At 46.2% G+C, this 17,776-nt stretch overlaps 5 protein-coding genes across 8 annotated transcripts in view; 4 read left to right on the forward strand and 1 right to left on the reverse strand.

Moving 5' to 3' along the window:
* sdk1b (sidekick cell adhesion molecule 1b) overlaps positions 1-1,307 on the forward strand; it is a 141,069-nt gene extending 139,762 nt beyond the window's left edge. For both annotated transcript variants that reach the window (XM_061274806.1, XM_061274807.1), the window contains one exon: positions 56-1,307. In XM_061274806.1, the coding sequence (XP_061130790.1) occupies positions 56-364 (309 nt within the window). In that variant the 3' untranslated portion in view covers positions 365-1,307. The remainder of the gene's footprint in view (positions 1-55) is intronic.
* Positions 1,308-1,581: 274 nt separating this feature from the next.
* On the forward strand, positions 1,582-6,555 carry LOC133152051 (zinc finger protein 271-like). Its single transcript, XM_061275579.1, has 2 exons — positions 1,582-1,759; positions 2,149-6,555. Exon 2 carries the CDS (start codon positions 2,234-2,236, stop codon positions 5,177-5,179), a length of 2,946 nt encoding a protein of 981 aa, XP_061131563.1. The 5' UTR covers positions 1,582-1,759; positions 2,149-2,233; the 3' UTR covers positions 5,180-6,555.
* A 266-nt stretch (positions 6,556-6,821) lies between these two features.
* On the forward strand, positions 6,822-8,680 carry gpank1 (G patch domain and ankyrin repeats 1). The gene is made up of 4 exons (XM_061275580.1): positions 6,822-7,551; positions 7,631-7,772; positions 7,850-7,919; positions 8,036-8,680. The coding sequence occupies exons 1-4, from the start codon at positions 7,141-7,143 to the stop codon at positions 8,475-8,477; spliced, it is 1,065 nt and encodes a 354-aa protein (XP_061131564.1). The 5' UTR covers positions 6,822-7,140; the 3' UTR covers positions 8,478-8,680.
* Positions 8,681-9,933: 1,253 nt separating this feature from the next.
* LOC133152054 (PRELI domain-containing protein 1, mitochondrial-like) lies at positions 9,934-12,716 on the forward strand. 2 transcript variants are annotated; one of them, XM_061275585.1, is made up of 6 exons: positions 9,934-10,097; positions 10,555-10,752; positions 10,811-11,036; positions 11,211-11,324; positions 11,511-11,589; positions 11,943-12,716. In XM_061275585.1, exons 2-6 carry the CDS (start codon positions 10,661-10,663, stop codon positions 12,056-12,058), a joined length of 627 nt encoding a protein of 208 aa, XP_061131569.1. In that variant the 5' UTR covers positions 9,934-10,097; positions 10,555-10,660; the 3' UTR covers positions 12,059-12,716. The 2 variants fall into 2 exon arrangements, with proteins under 2 accessions (XP_061131569.1, XP_061131568.1); XM_061275584.1 differs by having other exon boundaries at positions 9,935-10,097; positions 10,524-10,752.
* Positions 12,717-12,782: 66 nt separating this feature from the next.
* Positions 12,783-17,776, reverse strand: part of mxd4 (MAX dimerization protein 4) — a 28,338-nt gene continuing 23,344 nt past the window's right edge. For both annotated transcript variants that reach the window (XM_061275583.1, XM_061275582.1), the window contains exon 6: positions 12,783-17,753. In XM_061275583.1, the coding sequence (XP_061131567.1) occupies positions 17,569-17,753 (185 nt within the window). In that variant the 3' untranslated portion in view covers positions 12,783-17,568. The remainder of the gene's footprint in view (positions 17,754-17,776) is intronic.

A 17,776-nucleotide genomic window follows, 5' to 3' on the forward strand; every position in this document is an offset into this window, starting at 1 on the left:
GAAACGGCGTCACACCGTCGCGTCTTCACCGGCTGTCTTTTCCGTGTGCGTCCAGCTGACGGACAGCGACTACGAGGACGAGCAGCCCAAGCATTCCTTCGTCAACCACTACATGAGCGACCCCACCTACTACAACTCGTGGAAGCGGCAACCCAAAGGCCTCAAAGCGCTGGGCTCGCCGTTCAGCTACGAGGAGTGTGCCGCCGCCGCAGAGTCGGAGCCGTATTACCAGACGGTGGTCACCCAACACAGCGCGGGCGGGGTCTACACGCCAACGGGTCAGCCGGCGCTCGCCCACGCCAACCCCAACACCAACCCGCCCGGCTCGCGCACGCCCGTGACGGGATTCTCCTCCTTTGTGTGAGCGGGGTTGTGCGCCGGCGTGGGGAACTTCCATTTTGAACTGGAGAGCGGACGACTTGAGGGTAGGGGAGACCTGAGCTTAATGCCCCTTGAAAAAAAACTGACGCAGCACAGCTCTTCTCCCTATTCGCTCTCCAACTCTTTCATGCTTGAGTGTCACTGTGCTCCCACAACACACACTGTTAGCATCCCCCCACACACATTCCCACTTCTACCCGGACACTGCAGAGACTCTCGGAGAAGAGACCTGAGCTGGGAGAACATGGAAAAATCAGCACAAAAAAAACAACAACGAAAAAAAGCAACTTGTCGTCTGTCTTTACACACATATGCGAGCACGCGTGGACCAACCCATGTGAAGTCTTTTGGGGGGGTAAGAAGGCGGGACAGGAGCAAGACATGGATTTCCTGTGAACAAATCTGAAGATGACAGCTTTAAAACACACCTAGAGGGGGAAAAAATGTGATAATCACTATTAGATGATGTGTGTGTGCGTGCGTGCGTGAGTATCCATGTGCGTGCGTGTGGACTCTTCCCCCAGCACTACAAATTGAGTGTGATTTCTGATTATATAAAAGTGTGTTGTTGTTTTTCCATTTGATTTTATTCTCCCAACGTTTGACGCTTGTACTAAGCCGAAGCCCCTTTGCATTCTCTTTTTACGTTTTGAGTTTGAGTGTGTACGTTGAACGCATGCGCACAAAGAGAATCGTCGTCAATCGCAGCGGGCGCATTGTGTGTTTATATTTTTAAGAATGGATTTTGTACATGGAAAACAAATTTAAAGTGGCCGAGCTTTAACCCTGACAGAGCAAGCTGACATATACACACACTCACACACTTTGTACTCATGTATTATTTAAAGTTTCCAGCCAGCAGCCTCCAGCACTCTGTCACACGTTTTGACGCCTATATGGTGTGTGAATAAATGGTCATTGTTAAACTGTGTGGCTGTGGCCCTTTTTTTTTAATTATTATTTATTTATTCATTATTTTATTTTTATTCTTTTGTTCAGTAAGTGCAGAATTTAAAACTGTCATTACAGCACACATTGCACATAAGACATTTTGGCTCAAAATGTGTACATTTTGATTTGAAGGCTATTAGGCTTCACAAAATGCGAGAAAGTAGAAAACGCAGCATTGGTACACTGGCAGAACGTATTCTGGCCACACGAGGGCGCTGTAGTTAGCCGCATGTCCTTAAGATAACCGGAAATAATGGGCGTCGACACGGCAAATTGTCCTCAAACGTCGTCATGGCTGTTTTGTATTTGTTCAACGATATCACATCCGTTCTCAAATTATTTTAATGTCGTCTTTAAAACGTGCTGCATTTCGTCACCGGAGCGACTGTTGAGCCAAGCCGCTGACTGTGCTCTTCAATTCGGGGTGGTGAGTTTGTGTCGCTTCGTTCCTTTGTATGTGAATACTGCATTACCTTACTTATCCAAGCACCTCTCAATTTATTTTTAAACCGATGTTTGGAGCTAATATTTTTTCAGTCCTTGGTATTATAATTATTATGAGTTTATAAGTGTCCATCGATCTGCTGTGTGTGTGTGTGTTTGTAAATTGCGATGCAATAACTCCTGGAGTGAGGGGCACGATGATCACGGGGGGGCACTTAGAACAAAAGGTCCCACCATGCATAAAAATGTAATACACAACTTTGATGGGCTGCTATGTTTACTCACATTTGCAATACGCGTGGAAACGTATGTGCAGGGCTTGACAGGGACACACATTTTCATTTTAACATGTTTGAACTTGTGTTTTGTTAGAGTCCTGACCTCAATGTGACTCCAGCGAACCACAGTGGAAGTTGTGTCAATTGAAAAACTTCAAAAAGTGGTCTTATCAGTAAAGATGGGTGAAGTGACTCTCAGTATGGATGAGTTAATCGGCAAAGTCCTCCATCCAGAACCACAACTAATCATTTTGGCCCTGCCTCCACCTTTCCTGCCAACGCCCGATGAACCGAACATCGTTTGGCCAAAGTGGCTCGCTGCTTTCGAACGCTACCTGGAGGCACTCGATGACGAAAAGCTGACTGACACCAGTAAATGTATGATTCTGCATAACTGTCTGGGTCAAGAGGGTCAGCGACTCTTTGCAACGCTTGTCTCGCGGGAACAATCGTACGCGGCGGCCGTCTCAGCCCTGACCGCCTACTTCGGCGCCGGTCGCGCAACTCGGGCGTGTTTACTGGAATTCCACCAAAGGGCTCAGATGATCGGTGAGAGCACGGATGAGTTTGTGACGGCGTTGGAGGCGCTGCTGGCCACCGCCGACTGCACGGACAACCAACTGATCCTCAATCAACTGATCGAGAAAACAAATGTGCCGCGGCTCGGAGAGCGCTTGCGCTCGCAAAGGGAAACGCTCACCCTCGCCACCGCCCTGCGCATCGCCAAAGAGGTGGAGTCCGAAGTCTTGAACGGCCCTGACGTCAAGCCTCTCGTGCAACGACGCAAAAGAGGAAGGCCTCGGCGTATGGAGAGAGTTGCGATTGAAACCCAAAGTTTGAGACATGGAGTCGACTGGAGTGGCGACGAAAACCTGCAGCGCGATGAGGACCATGGCGATGCGGTCCGCAATGATGATGATTGCGATGAGAAAAACAATGATAGCGCCTTATTATCACCCTTCAAACTGGAGGAGTCCTCGGACGAGCCCAATACGGACGGCAACCAAAAAGTCCGTAAAACCTTCACCTGCACCGTCTGCACGGACAAACACTTTGTCACCGCAAACAAGCTGGCTCGACACATGAGGATGCACACCCAGGAGAAACCCTTCCACTGTACCGTCTGCGCCACCGTCTTCAGCCAGTCCTACCACCTGACGCGCCACATGCGGGTCCAGCACAACGCCGCCCAGCACGTGTGCTCCACGTGCTGCGACAGTTTTGGGACCTTGGCGGAGCTCAAGGACCACAGGAGGAAGCACGCGGGGCAGTTCCTGCTGTGTCCCTACTGTTCAGAGAAGTCACCCAACGACGAGGCGTTTTTACGCCACATCGCGTATCACGAGGCGCATCAACAGGAAACTCAAATCAATATGCAGGAAATGCAAAGCAATATGGAGGGAACCCAAAGCAATATGGAGAAAATCAAGGCCAGTATGGGGGAAAGCCAAAGCAACGTAACGGAGTCGTTGACGGACACCGGCAGCGCGAGCGAAAGGAAGGAATCGGACATCCGTGTTGTGACGGTGGCTTTTAGCGGCGCGAGCGTCCCCTGCAAGAAGAGCCACGTGTGCCCCGTGTGCAACCTGACCTTACCCTACGCCGTGAAGCTCAACCGCCACATGCGCACGCACACCAAAGAGAAGCCCTTCCGCTGCACCGTGTGCTCGCTGCTCTTCAGCCAGTCGTACCACCGCGACCGCCACATGAGGGAACAGCACGGCTTGCGGCAGTACGGCTGCCACAACTGCGGCAAGGCGCTGGCGAGCTGGGCCAAGCTAAAGCAGCACCGCAAGATGCACTTGGCCAAGCAGCTGACGTGCCCCGCCTGCGACAAGAGCTTCAAGGAGAAAGCCCATTTGGAGAGCCACCTCAAGTTGCACGAGCAGCTCCCGCGCAGTCCGCACTCGCTCATCTGCCCAGAGTGCGGCAAAGTGTTCGGGCGGAGGTTCCACCTGAAGAGGCACGTGATGGTGCACTGCCGGGGCGCCGGCAACGAGCGCTACGCCTGCGGCGAGTGTCACAAGACCTACCTCTCGGCGGAGGGCCTGAAGAGGCACCTGATCAATCACGCCAAGGAAAAGAGAGGCACGTGCCCGCACTGCGAGCGGAACTTTGGCAGCCGTGAGGAGCTGGAAGCGCATTTGGAGGCGCATAACGCTTCTTACCTGTGCAGTGTCTGCGGCAAGACGTTCAAGGTAAAGGCAGCGCTGAGAAAGCACGAGGAGAAGCACAAAAGCCCGAGCTTCCACTGTGCCGTGTGCAACAAGAACTTTGACGGCCCGGCCGAGTACAAGCGCCACGCCGAGATGCACGACCGGCGCGAGATCAAATGTCCCCACTGCGAGGACGTCTTCCTCAAGCGCACCACCTTCAAGTATCACCTCCAGACGCACACCCAGGAGAGACCCTATCAGTGCGTCTACTGCATGGACACCTTTGTGGACAACGAGGAGCTGGAGCGCCATTGCCTCAAGCACCGCAAGTTCCGCAAAGAGCGCCCGTACAACTGCACGCGCTGCGGCGCCGCCTTCGCCGCGCTGGCCGAGCTGACGGCGCACATGGAGGGCCACAAGGGCGAGGCGCCGCTCAGCTGCGACATCTGCGGCCGCACCTTCCTCAACGCCAGCAAGCTGGAGAAGCACCTGAGCATCCACACGGGGGCCCGGCCCCACCTGTGCCCCCACTGCGGCAACGGCTTCCCCACGGCCGCCAACCTCAAGCAGCACATCTACTCGCACACGGGCGAGAAACCCTTCGCCTGCGCCGAGTGCAGCAAGACCTTCCGCTCGGCCAGCGGCCTGCGGCTGCACAGACGGCGGCACGCGGAGGCGCCGCCCAGCTTCGAGTGCTCCGACTGCGGCAAGACGTACGGCCGCATGACCGAGCTGAGAATGCACCAGCGCTACCACACGGGCGACAGGCCCTTCACCTGCGTCAGCTGCAACAAAACCTTCGTCACCAAGTACAAGCTGACGGTGCACGCTCGCATACACACGGGCGAGCGGCCGTACTCGTGCCCCCACTGCAAGCAGACCTTCAGGCAGTCGGGGGACCGCAACAGACACATCAATAAGTTCCACCCAAAAGACTCTCAACTGCTTTCTCCCGACGGCTGGTTATAGCCCCGTGCCCGTCGTCTTCTCCACACGCCGTCGTAACGCAAGCGCCAATCAAAGTGTGCTTTTAAGGGACATGTTTGGGGGGGGTCCTGCAAAATGGATGATGACCGTGACTGCTGACGTCTTGCAAACTCCCGAGTTTGCCAACCTGCGCTTCCTATAATGTGTAGTATTTATTTTATCTCACTCTCTTTTTGTCCTTACTTTGGAATAAGAGGGTACCCTGTGTTTATAGATTCTTTGTTTTTCTTTGTCTAATCTATGTACTAAATTCTGTTTACATAGTACCCCATGTTCAGAATCCAATATAACTAAAATGCCTTGTTTCGGACTGCTTTCAAGTAAAACGCAGCAGGACTGTCCGAAAAACATGCACTTAGGTTTTGGTCAGTAGTGACAAGTTATTACTGTAAAAAAAAATATATATATATATATATATATATATTCGAGAGCAATGTATGTCATAGGAAAGTGTATGTCATCAGGAAAAATGAGTTTTTAATTAAAATAAAATAAAATTTCATCAGTCGAAAGACGTATTACTATTTGTATTAGGTAAGTAATGGTAAGAGTACCATTGCATCCGTCATACCAACTACAGGAAACAGGTGATCTTTTTTTTTTAAATCATGTCAGGAGGGTTTGAGCATCTGTAAAATACAAAACAAATGGGCCGCGTTTATATTATGTGCAGAACTACATTGTTGCTGTTAGGTTTTTACAGACAAAGTGAATAAACGTTAAGAGAGAAGCATCAGCAGACAAATCACAAGTGAGGCAGAATATTGAGTCACAGCTTACAATGTCCGAGCTACACTAAAGTCTGTCTGCATCCTCGCTCTTTTTATTTGGGGTATTTGCCCTAATCACATGTATAGCAGAAGCCGATAAGGGAAGGGGGAAGCGCAAAGGCTTCTGCTTTGGTAAGCGTAGAAAACTTCTGGTAAGTGTAGATTACTGCAAACGATATACTAATATGGCGATATAGGAAGGAGCATACAGAGTTCAGCAAGTTCAATGGGTTCAAGCAATCATATCAGCAGGGACCAGGGGCGCTCCATATCTTGAGGGTGTGAAGTGCTGAGTCAGCCACTTGACCAAGATAGACACAATGCCGTTGCAGGGTGTTGTTTTCTCTGCAGCTGCATCTCGCTGACCAAGATAAGACCTCACACTCAAGCTGATGTGGTTTTCTGTGGTGAACATAAGAACAGCAAAGCAGAACAACAAGCACACGTCCGCACTAATGTAGCGGTAGATCATTTACTGTAATATGATAATACAGAAACTAAAAGAGAACGCATGATAACATATATATATACATTTTTCCAACAGTTGCCTTGAGACTTGTGAAAATAAAGTCGGTTGTCTTAACTTTTGTCAAGGTCCAAGTCATTAATTTTCAGCCACTATTGATAATGAAAGGTGGAAGTTGTTGTTTTATTAGTTTGTATTTTTAGATCGTTTTAGATTTTCATATTTTAATATGTATGATATTTTCATATTTTAATATGTATAATAACATTTGTATTACTTAATACATCTTTAGAAACTAATGAAGATAGGCCCCTTCTTTAATGCGTTTTGGATTTTTGCACTTCACCTCAAATCCTTTAGGGGGCAGCACACACTTTGGCTGTGATCACACGCGTCGTGATTACGTTCAAAAGAAGAAATTGTCACGTCTTGTTTTTCACTGCCCAGTGTGGTAAGCTATCTTAGTAACACAATTGTTTATTTTAGCGATATGTTGATGTGATTTTCGCTTCACAAAAGTTATTTTAATCGCGCGTACACATCAGCAGAATAATAAGTTATCTGCCGTGATAATCAACGACGACAGCGAACTAAATAAGACTCCACTTGCCGAGAAAATATTAGCTAATGTTAGCTTGTTGTCAACGGGAACTGCACTATAAACACCGGAGGTATGTAAAAGCAAATAGTGGAATTATTCATCCACGATGGCTGGGTTAGGTTTTACCCGTGCCAGAAAACAGGACATTTTTAGCATAGAGGCGTTTGAACCATCGCCTTCTCAAACAAGCAGCACATCCAGCGGACAAGAAGCCAGAGAGTTCTATGAAAACCTCCTCATAGATGATCAAGTGACTTTCATGAGACCATCTGGACAACATCCTACGAAGACGAACAGGGGTTCCAGTAAAAGGAGGACTGAAACACAAGCCGTGGGAAGGGAAAGAAGAACGACTGGAGGAGCGGAAGGCAACCGAACAAGAGAGCCGACAAGCGGACATGTCAACTCTGAGATGTCCACGGAGCTCCAGGGTCTCAGACTGCTCCGTTTTGCCCAAGATGGAGACCTCGCTGGGTTGAAGGACTTGCTTTCGAAGGGGGTGGACATCAACTTCCAGGTAGGTTATGCTCCGATTTGTGACCAGTTAAGTTTGGGGATCCAAATAGAAACACTAACACTATTCATTGGTCTTTCAGGATAGCTTTTTCTGGACTGGCGTGATGTGCGCAAGCTGGGCAGGACAAAGAGCTGCGGTGAGGCTGCTGTTGGAGGAAGGCGCCGCCTGGGTGGGCGTTGTTGACACTCAGGGTCGAGATGCCAAAGATCTCGCCTTGGAGGGTATGTAAACATCTGCCCATGTTGATGATGTGACTGTGTGTACTGGTCTCATGACATATCACCTGGTTTCTCCTCAGCGGGCCACAGTGGCGTGTTGGAGGAGCTGGAAAACTATGGGATGAGTCCACCTCAACAAACTCATACCAGGTTTGTTAGCCTTTCTTCTTGATGTGCAAAAATAGCCCCAAGCACTTGAAACATTGATACCTAGACATTTGTCTAATTCATTGTTTAATGAATGTCGTCTTTTGTCTACCCCTCAGCTCGGCCCGGCCTCGGTGGTGCGAAGCATGCGGTGTGGACTATACAAGCGGCCTGTCATCTCATCTGTCCTCCACGCTGCATCAGTTCAATATGAAACGCCCCCCGCCAGCTCCGTACTACTGTCTCCCACCTTCCGCCAACAGTTACAAGATGATGCTTAGCTGTGGCTGGCGGCCCGGCTGGGGCCTGGGTCCGGATGGACGAGGACCCAAGCGACCCGTGGCCACAGTCCTGAAGCGGGATCAGAAAGGCCTCGGCTACGGGGCAATAACGAGAGCCAGAGTGACTCACTTCAAAGCGGGGGATCGGGAAGCAGTGAAACCACAGCGTCCAGAGGAAGAGGGACGGGGTCGGAAGGGGAAGACGAAAAAACAGATTTGGAGAGAAGAACAACAAGAGAAGGCCTGGGAAAGAGATTTCCGTGCCTCTTTCTATCTTTGACGCTTACCATGTTGTTTCACACTTGCAATACATTACAGTAGCTTAAGATGTATATCTGTCTGGTTGTAAAAATAACATTTTATTTCAGTGCAAATGTCAAGGGGGGCGCGCCCCACTATTTGAGAAGCACTGGCCTAGGTGACTGATTCACAATTTGGTTTTGTCTGATATCAGAGATTAAATAAAGAAAACCAACTGGCTGATTGATTTGTTTTAATTGAGAGGAAAAAAAAACAGCAAAAGCATTTCACTAGCTGACCAGGAGATGGCGACAGCGTGGCATCTGAAGACCATGCATTGTTTGTTCTGCTATAGCCTAGGTGACTGATTCACAATTTGGTTTTGTCTGATATCAGATATTAAATAGAGAAAACCAACTGGCTGATTGATTTGTTTTAATTGAGAGGGAAAAAAAACAGCAAAAGCATTTCACTAGCTGACCAGGAGATGGCGACAGCGTGGCATCTGAAGACCATGGATTGTTTGTTCTGCTATAGCCTAGGTGACTGATTCACAATTTGGTTTTGTCTGATAATAGATATTAAATAAAGAAAACCAACTGGCTAATTGATTTGTTTTAATTGAGAGAAAAAAAAACATCAGCAAAAGCATTTCACTAACTGACCAGGAGATGGCGACAGCGCGGCATCTGAAGACCATGGATCGTTCTGCTATGCCGGTTTAAAAAAAAAAAAAAAACGTAATTAGCTAGGGGTCAAAGGTCAAAGTTTACGGTTCAAAGTTCACCCAGGGGTCAAAGGTCGGTTCAAAGTTCACGGGGGTCATGTGCACATTTTCGATTTTTAACTAGAGTTGAAAGTTCAGGGTTCAAAGGTCACCCAGGGGTCACCACGGGGTCACCACGGGGTCACCGCGGGGTCACCGCGGGTTCAAAGTTCAGGGTTCACTTTTTTTTTTTTTTTTTTTTTTTTAGGTTAACCTTTATTTAACCCAGTGCTTCTCAATTATTTTCTGTTACGCCCCCCCCTAGCAAGAAGAAAACTATTCGCGCCCCCCCTCCCCACCGTGACTATCCTAACTTGTCTTGTAAGTCGTAAAATGTTGCACTGTCGCAAACGTGACAGAAGTAACAATGAGAGCGCCACTGCCCCCTGCTGTAGTAAACGCGCAATTACACTTTATTCTAGTACTGCCAAAAAAAAAGCCTGTTCCCCAGGGTCACACGCGCCCCCCCAGGAATAGTACTATTTGATATATACTATTTGAGAAGCACTGGGCTAACAGATAAAGAAGCTCAGGGCCAGGGATGAACTTCTTATGGTAATAGGAGTAAAAATATCTGCCTGTTTAATTGCTGTCATTAATGCACAATAAACTATTTTTATTTGTATACGAAATAAAAACTGCAAACAACGAAACACTACAAAAACAAATAAGGATATGTTAATTTTTATTTTTAAAAATGATCGTAGCGTTAGGTCACAATACGTGCGCCATGTTTGCAGTTCCTTCCTTGGCCGCGGTGACAAATGGCGTGGCGTGAAATGATCGTCAAAGATGTCTTCAGTGTAAAATGGCCAATTATAGTTTAGTATCGTAAGACGCTTGAACAAGAAGACATCCAGTCCTATACCAGCCAGCATTTCGTCGAAGTAACAGGTAAATGTTGATATTTCTTCATTGTCGTCACTCTGCTTGAATATGTTAGCAAACGTCCTCTCATTGTTTACTTCTCGTTCCAATGGGCATCTCTAAAAACAATAATTACTAACTAAAACTAAACGACTACAATTTGTGAGGTGAGGTGGAAGCTCCTCTGCGAAGGGCGCTCGCCGTCGTACAGCAACATTAGCACGCTAGTAAATCAACCTTTAACTTAACACCGTCGTACCTCTGGTGTTACATGTCAAGTTGCTCCCATGTTATTTTGCTCCCCGTCTCGAGTTACGACTGTTATTGTAAGGCGAGTTTTGTGTTTTGCGACTGTAGATTCGTCACAGCGACTTGGAACTTCCCTGATTCCAAAACTGTTTTGTTCTTCTTTTGCGTACAACAAGTAAATAACAAATGAATTATCCATGATAGGTCCCCATCAATGATCGTTTCACCTCTGCAGAACTGTACCAGACTTTGGATGGAGTCAGCATCCCGTTGTTTTTATGGTGTCGTCACAACAAGTGACTGCACTTTGACACGTCAGTCGGACCACCATCAGCAGAACAATGGTCAAGTACTTTACTAGCAAAAGTCACATCGGCGACACGTGGGACCATGTCGTGTCTGCGTTCTGGCAGCGCTATCCCAACCCCTTCAGGTAACATCGTTGACGTTGTTGTCTTCGACCACCTTTGAACGTTCTTGTGGTTGTCCAGCACGCACGTTCTCACGGAGGATGTCGTGCACCGCGAGGTGACCACGGACCACCGGCTCCTTTCCAGACGTCTGCTCACCAAGACCAACCGGCTGCCGCGCTGGGCCGAGAGCTTCTTCCCCACTGGCATGTCGCGCTCCGTGTACATTGTGGAGGACTCCATCGTGGACCCGGTCAGCCGGAGTCTGACAACGTACACCTGGAACCTCAACCACACCACTCTCATGGTGAGAAAGCCGACCCACTGAAATGAAATATAGACCAATGAAGGTGATTTGCGGTCACCACTGCAACTCTACAAATGGTCCAAAAAACATTTGGAAGCTGTCATCAGGCAATTTGATTATTTTGTTTCACAAAAAGCTTTGTTGGACTTATCTTTTCCTTTGTTTTCCCATCAGTCGGTGGAGGAGCGTTGTGTTTTCCGAGACTCGGAAGAGCTGCCGGGAGTCACCCAACTGAAACGAGAGGCATGGATCTCCTCCAGCATTTACGGCTTCTCTCGACCCATCCAGGTCTCCGAAGAACTTTTCGTCTCGTTAACTCCTCACCTTAAATTGTTTACACACATTCAACTGCTTTGTGCAAGAAAGTACATTTTTTTCCCGCAGGGCGTAAAAATTCAAAACAGGAAGTTATGCTCTTCATATCTGTCCTGCATGTAAACAACTTTCCTGTTGTTCCTCCTTGTCTGCACTCAGGAGTTTGGATTGGCCCGCTTCAAAAGCAACCAAACGAAAGCTATGAAAGGGCTGGAATACGCGCTGTCAAATCTGCAAGGTTGGTCGCCACGACGACAAACACAGCATCTAAAAAACATTAATAGAGGAAAAGCTCCTTGTCCATCCAATCAGAATCATTTTTTGGTTGGACCAAAAGCCAATGACAAAAAAAAAAAACCATGCTTTTGGCAAAATACTATGGCGCCGATGCGTTATCGCTGTTGTGTGATTCCGCCCCACCGCCACCTTCAGACGTCAGCGGCCTGGTGAGTATGCAAATGACGTGTAGCGGCTTAACGTGAAGTGTAGCAGAGGAGTGAGTCAGTGGTTAGGTCACAGTAGATTGATTGGCAGGGTGTCTCAAACTCACGTTCAAGTCACAGCCGGTGTTTTGGTTTTGTGCACACCCAGGAGAGACGCCCCAGCGGCTGCTCAGGGGTCCAGTGAAGGAAGCCTCCGACAAGGCTAAAGGAGCCACCAAGAGCCTGGCCTCTTCCACCACGCAGAACCCTCGGCAGTACGTCTGACGGAGGAGACAGCCATCCTCCCACTTTGGAAGGTCTCAGGGTCTTAGCCCGGAAGCACATTTCACAGCTGCAGTCATCATTTCAATCCATATCATAAGCTAGTACTTTTTATCAAGATTGCTCGTCATTCCCATTTTGTGATCTTTAAAAACATATCTGACTTTTTTTGGGCATGACGACACAGACAAAAGCTTGCAACGACAACAATAGACCTGCACGCAACGTTGTTTACTTACGCCTGAATAGTCACTCGTTCAAAGACACACCTTGATGCGTCATGTGTGTGCATGTAAAGGCAAAAACACGGAGCGGGTGTGCAAGGCTACAATCTTGTTTGTATAGGAAAAGGAAATGTTAAAAATGACTCACACTGCATGCAATTGATGCCTGCGAATGTGAAACATATCAATTCATATAAATTTTTGTCTTTCCTTTGACATCAAGCTCGTAAAAGTGGGATATTTATTTTCCTCTGCTTCTCATAGGGGCTGAAATAGTTTTAAAATGATTCCAATGTTTAAAAATGTGTTCTAAAAAGTATTTTAATTTACTGTGATGTACTGTAAAACTCTGTGAATAAGCTTTTTTTTTTTGACAAAAATTGAGGGGAGGTATTATAAATTGTTGTGTAAATAAATAAATAAATAAATAAATTACCGCTCTGTAGTATATTTCATAAACAACGTGACTCACCACCCAAGCCAATAAGTAAGGCGAGGCCACATTTTAAGTAGAAAACATTTTAATTATATTACAATGAGAACGTACACAATACCTTCAAGTGTTTGCTCAAACATAGCTAGCACCAGGTACTCGTGCACACACACACATTCGCGCTCGCACACACACTCAACTCATGCATACGAACGCACAAAAACCTTGTTTTTATATCTGCTATCAGGAACATAACTCAACAGGTCTCTGGCACAGAACGCTCCCCCCTGCTCGCCGTCGAGACACATCTTGACTTGAGTGTCCTTTCATGAATCTCTCTAGTTATCCGGCATGGTGAGGGTGTTCAAAAGTGACTTTTGTATTTGGCAGGAATATTGATTTGACAAGCACTTAGGATGCACAGTAGACCACTCATCTTCATCATCATCATCATGGTGTGTTCAATCTGTGCCTCCCATTTGCACTTAGAGCAGATACAGTGGATAATCAGTCACTCACTGATTACATAGATAATCTCTTTTTTTTTTTTTTTACAATTTAAATTACTTTTTAAGAAAATACATTTATCACAAGGCACGTCATTGAAAGGTTTGTTTTTTTCTATAGCTGCTGACTATGTCAGCTGCTCACATTCTACCAAGGGCTGTTAGTGCCACACGGAAAAGAAAAAAGGAAAGAACAAAGAACCATCACCAGTTTAAAATACACTACTTTTTTTTCTATTTTGGTAATTTTGCTGTTAGGAATAAATTGTTTAAAAAAAATTGGGAAGATAAATTCTAACCTGATAATTTCTTATTATGAGGTGATTTTATTTCAGAAGGAAAAAGGGAATATTTTATTTTAATTTTACAGTATTAATTAGATTTTTTTGTCATTGACTAAGTGTTTAATGTTGAGGGGGAAAAAAAGGGAAATATTACAAGAAAAAAAATAGTTTATACAAAAATGAGGAACTTATTTAGGATTAAAATAGACGCAAGAAAGAAATTATTTAGGAGAACAGTCAGAAATTGTCATGATTCGGGAACAAGGTAATCATTTTAAAAAGAAAATGGCATACTTTTAAAAGATAAAAGTAGTAAAAAGAAGTTATAATTGACATATTTCTCCAACATAATTTCAAGACTTGTGCATCTTTTGGGGAATTTATCTTGCAAGTTACCCTAACTCTTGAGCACTGAATTCTAATCTCACGTGTGGCCCGCAAATCGCCTCGCTCGTTCCATCCTCATCCCTACAGGGAAGGTTCTGTGCAAGAGATCATCTTTTATTCCATTAATATGGTTTTTTTTTTGTAATGAAAGCATATCGCTGCCACACGGAAGGGAAAAAAAAAGGCTCAGTGTCACTTCTAAAAACATTCAGTGATAACAGAATAGAATTCGAAGAATCTGAAAGTCTGTTCCTTCTTGCGTGACTGGCTTGACCACCTGGAGGCAGTATAGCTCAGATAGACTCATGATGACGAATCAATCCTATTTGATTTGTCAGCGGTCCTTTCCTCTGCAGCAGCTAATCCTATTCTAGAAGGATGTGTCTTACGATGCATAGTAACTGACAAATATCAGTTCTATGCAGAGGATAAAGAATATATACTGTTAAATTGGGAGGCCGTGGTTGCTGGAAGATTTGTGTTCAATCGATTGCTTACAGAACAGCAACATAGTCGCAAGTTAACAATAAGCTAGTGGGGCCTTTGGGCAGTTTTGTGTTTAGTTTAACAGTTAATTGGAACTAGGAGTGGCAATAAACAACGTGAGCCTCGTTTGGGGGGGGGGGTTGCTCACTATTTGGCAAAGTGCTACATATTGTGAAGTCAGTTGAACTGAACTCGCTGCCACCATCGGGCGGTGTGGTCCTTCTGGTTTAGGAGGTTTCGCACATTACAAGGAACTTTTTACGTCATTATGTGATACTGAGCCTTTTTTGGCGTGTGGCAACAATGTGCTACCAAACATTTCTAACTAACAGACTAAAAGGAACGCTACAAACGGTCATGTTCAAATTCTCGACATGAATGTAAACTGTCAATGACAAAAAAAAAAAAAAAAAAGCTTTTTTTTGTTTCGTTTAAATCTCCATATTTTTTTTTCTTGGGCCCTCCTGCAGTGTTTGAAGAGAGTGCAGATAGGAGGTCGTCAAGAGTTGGTCACCATTAAACGCACCACAGAGTCATAAGCGAAAAGAAAATGCTTGTCTTCCAGAAGAAAACACAAAGATCAAATAAAACCCTGGCCGCACCTTGCAAAAAGCGCACAATGGTCGTATTGCTGTGCCAGCATGGAAGCTAACAAACAGAAACAAGCAAACACTGTTGTTGGAGCCGAGCCTTAGGTGGGACGTCGAGGAGACGATCACGCCGCAAAGCTGCCATCGGGTCAATTATTCTTGAATATCGCTCCTCTCCCGGCCACGCCCGCTCCACTAACACAAAGTCTTTGAAAATAAAACAAAAAAAAATAATCCGCATAAAACAAGTTTCAAGCCTGAAAAGGTCCAGCCCCTGGTGGTGACCATTTTAGGAGGGGGGGCCAACTAGAAGCTGCCGTGGGGTGTTACCAGTGTGGAGGGGGGTGGGTGGGGGTGAGGTCGGGGTGGGGGGGTGCGTGGACCTCTCCTGGCACGCCCCCTGCTGGTTGGAAGTGTTTTTGGTTGATGTTTCGAGTTGATGGGTGACAAGGGGTGGAGGGCAACCTGAGTGGGGGACCGGGCTTTGGGGGCGGGGTCAGGGCGGGTGGCTCACCAAGGCACAGAACACAGCAGGAGAGTCTGCCCCCGTACTCCCTTCCTTCCACAAGTCTCTCTCTAGATTTAGATCCAGCTTTCTATTTCTATACAAAGCTATACATACACGCAGCGGTCACTACATTAGGTACACCTGCACAATCTTAGGAGACTGTTTCCACTATTTGGCCTTTACAGAGATAATAGTTGGGGGGGGGGGGAGCTCATATGGTAAGACTTTAGGCCATCTACCCAACTAAAAGCATTTGGAACATTATTATTATCTCTGGAAAGGCTTTGTATTGTATTTGTGTATACATCCATACGTAGTCAGTTTTGCATATTATATATACAAAAATTAGTATGCATGTGCACACAAAAATAATATTCATCACTTTTTTAAAAGAGCACATGTAGGAAAATAGAATACAAAATGTAATGCAAGAAATAGACTAGACTGGCGAATATAGTGATTTTTTTTTGTGTGCATTTGAGATTTGTTAATTTTTTTTTTCTTTTTTTTTGTTTTACAAGGTCTAACAGGATGGACCTTTTTTTTTCCCGCAAAGATGTGGCCTGAAATGGCCAACAGAAGCGCCTCTTCCGTCAATAGTGACTGTCGTTTGTAACCTTAAAGGTTAAGAAGAAGAAAAAAGATTATTTCTCTTACAAATATGACTGACTGTGACAAGAACATGAGGAGAGTTAGTCATCTTAAGGGGATATTTAAGAACAACGTAAAAAAAAAAAAAAGAGCTGCTGCAGAGGAACGCCGATTCGGCCATTTGGTGGTTTGGCATTAAAAAGGGGCGCGAGTCTCCGGTGGCGCCTCGTGGTCCCGGAGGGAATCATTTGAAACATTCGGAGGAAGCACCCTCCTCCTGCATGCTCTGCTACATCGCTTCGCTACTGAAGTGCGAAAAGGCCATAGTAGTCCATCCACACCATAGGGTGTTATAGTGTAGTGGTCAGTAGTGTGGAGTAGTGGTGAGAAAAAAAAAATGGCAGCGAGGGGTGGATGGGGAGAGGGGGCACACAAATTAATAAAATGATTCAGTTCCCTGCGGCAGCTCAGTGACTCTTGTTTTTGTTCAAAAAAAAATTGAATTACAATACGGCCGGTGGACTCGATTAGCCTAGCTTAGATTAGCTTCGCGTGAAGACGGCAAGAAGCAGGGAGAATGTCGCTTTTTTTGAAAACCTTTCAATCTGGAGGAACGCCTTAGTCTGATAACAGAAGGAAAATGACGAGGCTATTAGGCTAAAATTTGGCAGCTATGTTCAGGCTAGCAGTGGTGTGTTAAAATGGCCGGACTCCATGTCACATGTAACTACTTAGCATTTTAAACTTTGCTCATTTTTTCAACACACTACTGTTATTCTGAACACAACTGTAGCTTCTGTTACGACTAGGAACTGTATGAATACAATTTAACTGTACAAATGAAATGAGATTTTAGGGGAATTTTAGAGTGCTGGTGCACTGTATTTTCCGTCCTTTCATTGTTACAACCAGGTCGACTAGTTTTCCTTCACCTCGTTGGTGCCAAGCTAAAAAATATTTCCTGATTCTGGCGTAGGAACATTATTGACCTTCCCTTCGCATTCATGCGTGTGACTATTGCTCGTACTATGTGATGTGGCTGGCTAATGAGGTCCTAGTTGTGTACAGACTGCGGAAACCGACGGAGGTCATTTGTATACTTTAAGGCCTTTTTCTGCGTGCTATTGCCATGTGGAGATGAGACAGAGCTTTTTGTTGTGTTATCATCTGACAGCCACATGCAAACACACGCATACATACACTCTGACTCCCAAACAGTTAAAGCTTCTCACCACAGAAGTCCCCCACTGCTGTATGTGAGCCTGCAGCGAGCTACACTAGGCTAAGGGGTTGGTTGGTTGGTTGGTTGGTTGGTTGGTTGGTTGGTTGGGACTTGATACAACAAGGGTTGGGGAGGGCGAGCTGTCGAGTAGGCTTGTGTGGCATTTAGCGCCTTTGTGGACTGCATTGATGTGTGTTGTGCGTACACACGGTCAAGTTGGTTGGTGGTGGTCTGGAGGATTTTGGGGTGAAAAAAAAAAATGGATCATCGGGCCACGGGAGTCTAACAGTGGTGTGGCTGCAGTCTGTGGGAATGTGGGGCCGTGTAGCTGGTGTCACTGGAGCTGCTCTGGAGGCTGTAGTGGTCCTCCTCCTCCTCGTCCTCCACCTCTTCTTCCTCGGGGTCGCTGATGCTCCCCACGCTGTCGACCTCGACAGGGGTGAACTCGATACCCTCGATGTCCACCTCTGCACAGAAAAAAAAAAATCAT

The sequence above is a fragment of the Syngnathus typhle genome, linkage group LG3 (assembly GCF_033458585.1).
Source record: "Syngnathus typhle isolate RoL2023-S1 ecotype Sweden linkage group LG3, RoL_Styp_1.0, whole genome shotgun sequence".
Taxonomy (NCBI): domain Eukaryota; kingdom Metazoa; phylum Chordata; class Actinopteri; order Syngnathiformes; family Syngnathidae; genus Syngnathus; species Syngnathus typhle.